General features: G+C 42.8%; 1 protein-coding gene across 1 annotated transcript; it reads right to left on the bottom strand.

The window, feature by feature from the left end:
• Positions 1-958: 958 nt before the first annotated feature.
• Positions 959-1,911, bottom strand: LOC127348502 (oxalate oxidase 2). The gene has a single exon (XM_051374513.2). It carries the CDS (start codon positions 1,814-1,816, stop codon positions 1,145-1,147), a length of 672 nt encoding a protein of 223 aa, XP_051230473.1. The 5' UTR covers positions 1,817-1,911; the 3' UTR covers positions 959-1,144.
• Between the last annotated feature and the right edge of the window lie 3,558 nt (positions 1,912-5,469).

Raw genomic sequence — 5,469 nt, 5'->3', positions numbered from 1 at the left:
AATGTTTCGGTTAATACAATTATAGCATGGTATGCAAACATTTATCATAAACACAAAGATACATAATAACCACTTTATTATTGCCTCTTGGGCATATCTCCAACACCGAGGCCTACCCTTCTCGATCTGGCCAGAGTATTGAGTTCCGGAAGGCGCCGCCGGTGAATGTAACAGTGCTTCTATTGTCTAGATTTAATGGATCGGTGGTATTCGGTCGTGTGCACCCATGATTTTATTCCGACCATTTGGTTCATGAGGGAGCTGCGCGAAGCTCCGTTGTGTGTTGACATCAAGTGACATTTGGTCCATGGTGAAGTCAGAAGAAGAGAATATCATGAATGCCGGATTGAAAGACTAGCTAAGGGAGGTTCTGTCTCTGCGCTATTGAGGGAGTTGCTTGGTGTTCCAGGCTTCGCAGCAGTGGTATGAAAGTGGAAGCGGCAGCACATGTGAAGTTCGGAGTCTTACCATTTAGGGTGAAAACCCAAGGTCTGGTTTTAACTAGTTGTGCCTGCCAATGTTCTTGTTGAAGGCATTGTTTTGAGAGCGAGGACTATCTTCAGGGTGAAAACCTAAGATCTTTGATCGGGCGACGACGGCGCTGGTGCACTGTTCCCTTCTTGGAGACGTCGCTTTTGGAGAGTCCGAATTTCAAGTGTTGTCTTGGTGGTGGATGTATTTCTGTTGCTAAGGCTAGGATATTGTGGCGGATCTTTTTTTCTCAGTTTTCTTTTTCTCTTTTTTGGCTGTGTGCATCCGTAATATCATTAGGGCATTTGTTGCAGAGGCTGGATGTAATTGATATCTTTTGATATTAATATATTCCCTTTATCGAAAAAAATCTATGTTATACAAAGGTAGAGTGTATCCTCTTTGCGATATTAGCGCCTTGATACGATGTTTGCGTTAACAAATTAAGATCCTTTCAGCGAAAAATATATGCGTAACCATACAAATATATACAAATGTTATATTTATTCCTTTCAATGCAAACAAGAAATACAATAAATGTAAACTCCTCGCATCGGTCCTAAGGTCTGAACCGCGATGTTATTACAACAGCAAGCCACCGTAACAAGAACATATAGCATGCATATACCGAATTAACATATATATTGATCATTTTAGGGTCATAAAGTTGAAATTAGAACCCTGCAGCAAACTTGGACTTGAGAAGTTCCACGACCCCAGCGTCCACACGGAGTGCCTTGGTGAGCACGGGCGTAGGGATCGGCGGATTGGAACCGAAGACCGTGAGAGGCACGAAGACGATGCCTGGGTTCTGGCTATTGAAGGACACAACCATGGATGCCTCCGTCTTGCCAACGTTGAACTGGAAGTGCATGAGCCCGCGCGGGATGAGGAACGTCTCACCAGCACGCAGAACCTTTGAGTAGAGTTTGTTACCGGAGTCGAGGCTGCCAATGATGCCGACTAGGAGCTCACCTTTCATCACGATGCCAATCTCGGTGGCACGTGGATGGATGTGCGGCGGGTTGGTGCCCCCTGGTGCGAAGTCAACACGATTCATGGACACACCCAGCGTGTTGGTGCCGGGCCACTCTGCAACATCTAGCTCTGTGACGGCCGATCCATTCGGTGTCGACGTGTTGCCAGCCATTGCCAGCTTGGATGAGAAGAGGAAGTCATCGCCTGCCTCCGACATGGGCTTGCAAGGGTGCCCGTTCACTGAGATCGCCTTGCCGTTGAGGTCAGCAACGCAGAAGTCCTGCAAAGGATCAGGGTCGGTGGCCAGGATGGATGGAGCAAGGAGCAACATGGTGAACAAGACAGCCAGATTTTTGGAGTAAACCATTTTAGCTATGGCTAATCAGCTATATGAGTTTTGTGAGGGTGTCTATGGCAGTGGAAGACTAGTAGCTAGTTGTGTTGGATGAGTTGGTTTGTGAGCAATGGAGTCCTTTATATAGGGATCCACGCACGCATGCATGCATGGAGCTAGCAATATATGTCGTCACTACATGCATCTGCTTATAGTGTGTAAACACGCGAAGCAGAGTGAGTTAATCATGCATTTGCTGAAGAGAAAAATCGTCAGTCATGTCACGTTCAAGCCTTCATTAGTCCATGACCCATGAGGCCGCCGGCTGACGACAAACAGCATATAATCGTTGGTGGTAGCCTTGAAGAATAATCGGAAGCAGCGTAAATCACCGGGGAACTATAACGTGGCCTGGCAAAGCTGTCCGTAGAAGATTTAGGTTTGAGCTCACACACCGGCCGGCTGCGCGGCTGCTCAGGAAGGCGCCTGGAGAAGCAGAAGCCTCGATTATTATACGGCGATGCTCGGGAAGCCTGGAAACAGGGAGGTGCTGGGAGAATGGTTCGTTGCAGCAAAACGTCTGACACGCTCGCAACACACAGTTTGTCAAACACTGTGCTGACAGACTTGTAATTTCTGTTGCCTAGCTGCCGTCTCGGTTTTAGGAAGGGAATATGTGGACAGTGATGAGGATAGACATCCACGAAGCCAAGAATCAGTTCTCTGTACACGTAGTACGTATCATTGGCAAGTCATCGTCACAGCCACGAAGAGCCATTTCTCCACTTGCTATTTTCAGGGTAGGTAGACCACCCTGTATCATATATAATTTCAGATTCCCATTTTCGACGAGCGATGAGTTTGGCACATTTTGCTAATGTCACTTGAGTGATTGCAGATAAGTCTGAACCGTGATAGACTTTGCATGTTGATTTGGTCAACAAGCTAGCTTGCTAGCTAGGTGAAATAGCACAAACGCATCCCTGGGGAAAACGGCGCACAGCCGAGAAGCGCGGTCGTCGATCATCTTGACATGAAACTGTAAAAAAGAAGGAATACATGAGGAAACGTTCTAGAAAGATTATTGATTTGTCTGCTAAACAAGCTTCTTAAAATTTATTCAGAAAATGTAGGTGCTACTTTTACATCCTGTTTGCGATTTATGTGGTGCCTACTTCATTTGATTTTTATTTCTATCAGATGGTATTACGCCGAACTTGTGACAACCCGACTTTGGACGCATAATAATTTCTTCGTATTTTTTCCCACCCGATTCACCCAACTCGGTCCCTACCAACCTGGACCTAGATTCCGCAACCGGTTTGTGTCTAACTTGAGAAAGAAAGGAGGAATAGAAATAAATGAAACTCGAGTGAATTTGGGTCTTTGATCCTCTAAGCTCTTATGATAACAATGATCCATTTTAAAATAGAATCATCGTTAGAAAGATGACAGTTCTGGACGTTGTTTGGGGGGGGGGGGGGGGGGGGGGTATCGATGCTTACTATGGGCGCAGTTCTGACGAGAATGGGTCAGGTGGAATAGGTGAAGACGCTGATAATTAATTAGGTAGGTAAGTCCCTAGTATGGTTTCTGACTGATTGTCCATGTCGGTGTACGATAGGTGGGTCTACTGTCAGAAATAGAGGCTAAATTGCATAAAATTTGAAGCATTGTTGCCGGTTCGGTTTAAAATATGGCAGAATAAATAAATAAAATATTATTGTCCCATATGACACAAGGGAAGTAAATCGCAGAATTTGCCCTACAAATTATTTTTTGGATAACAGATCACCAATTCCAACTTTGCTTGAAGAAAAGGGCAAAGACAAAGCAAGAGCATTGACTTCCGACACAGTTCCTCTGACGTAGGTGTCCCTGCCTTTGAGCTACTCTTACCTGGATCCCACCATCGATCAAATGTCGGGGAACTGCAGGGTTGGCCACGTAAGAGGATTCCACTCCATTTGGTTTCATATGTAAATTCTTTTTTAGAAAATGCAAGCATTTTTAATGCATCATAAAGGATTTATAGAACTATAAAAATACTAATTTTTTTAAAGTTTTAGGAGAATATAGTCTAATGAAAAACCCTCGTGACAGATAGGCTACACATGAAAAAGAGCTCAATCATACAATATGATAATTTACATCTTAAGCATATTTGTTCCTTTATTGCATATTTTGTTTCATGATATTTACACATATATTATATTTTTGGGGTACTAACATGTGAATAAATGTTAAAGAAGTTTTATATCGGTATGTGGTCTGAAATGCGCAAGGCATGAAGAGGCTCTTTTGGGTACAATTAATCTTGCGTGCTTCATGATCCTACTTGAAATTTCATCCAAACTTTCTCGATTCTTTTGGGGAAATACCTTAAATAGATCCAATTATAGAGAGATAACCACATGGTTCCATTTATTAGTAGATTAGTCCAGGAGGGTACTATTACAAACTAATGAATAACAAGAAAATACACAACTAACATTTAAAAAAAATAGATATGTTTTCAATGTGTTGTCAAGGGATCTTTGGAGTGTCCTTGTTTTATGATCGAGTCGATCATGATGACTCCTACATCGCCTCTCATAACATAGGAGTAGGTCGAGCTGCACGATGCAAACCAACCCATTAAAAATATACTGACATGCCATCTTTGTCAATTGTATGGAGACCTTACATACAATGCCCGTGTACATGACCCTACTAACATAACATTTCACGTATTCACATAGGGACACACCCTACTCTTTGGAGTTCTTTTTAGACGGAAGGCTCAAAATGAGCCCGGCTTTGAATTAACGAAGCCATCAACCGGCTAGGAGTTACACCAGAAGTTACAACACACGCGCGCCAAGCGCACAACGGAACTCAAAACAGAAGACAACACAGATAGCGTCAAGCCGAAGCACCAGCTTAATCTATGAAGAGAGAGCCTTGTCTTCTGCAGCACCGGAGGAATCACGACCAAGTCCACACCAACAAACCTCCACCGCACCAAGACTGCAACCCACGGGGAACTCTTTGAAGTTCTCGGAAAGATAACAAGTGTTATTCTCCTAGTTTCATACAATAGTTGACTGTTGTGGTAGGCTATTTCACAATCAACAAATGGAGATTGGCGTCAATAAGCTACAGTGACATAAAAGTTAATCTCTTCCCCAAATTCAGGTCCCATGCTTCTCATAGGGTTCACTACGATTAAACAGCGATCAGTGTGGCATGTCCCACTTTTTTATTTGGGTACATCTTTGCCAGGTTTGTAAAATAAATCATTTATGCAGGGATCAGGGTGATGAAATTTATATTTACTAATAAAATACAGGAAATATTAATCTTCTATAAATTTCAATAAAACCTAAAGATAAAAAGTGCAGGCTGATTATTTGAGGAGAATTCAAAATGTGATAAGGTTGATAATCCTGAGGAATGATTTATCGAGGGATTTTTGTGAGGCAGGACACCCTAACACCTAGAGGTCTTACCACCGGCACATATTTAAATTAGATAGTTATGGCAGTCAATTTCAAGTATGCGTATGGTTGGCCCATTGAGATTTGAAACTGTCCCAAAGTTCAAGTAAAAGTTCAAGGTCAAACCATACATACGAATTGAAATTAACTGAAGCTCATTTTATGTCCAGTTTGAATAGGAATTGGACCTCAAATCGATTCTAGATG

This window comes from Lolium perenne, chromosome 4 (assembly GCF_019359855.2).
Source record: "Lolium perenne isolate Kyuss_39 chromosome 4, Kyuss_2.0, whole genome shotgun sequence".
NCBI lineage: Eukaryota > Viridiplantae > Streptophyta > Magnoliopsida > Poales > Poaceae > Lolium > Lolium perenne.
Note: the sequence above shows the minus strand (reverse complement) of the source record. Positions and strands in the feature narration are given on the sequence as shown.

Bases quoted from the DNA above. Each gene is read 5' to 3' on its own strand.
- LOC127348502 (XM_051374513.2), bottom strand. From the start codon at position 1,816: ATGGTTTACTCCAAAAATCTGGCTGTCTTGTTCACCATGTTGCTCCTT.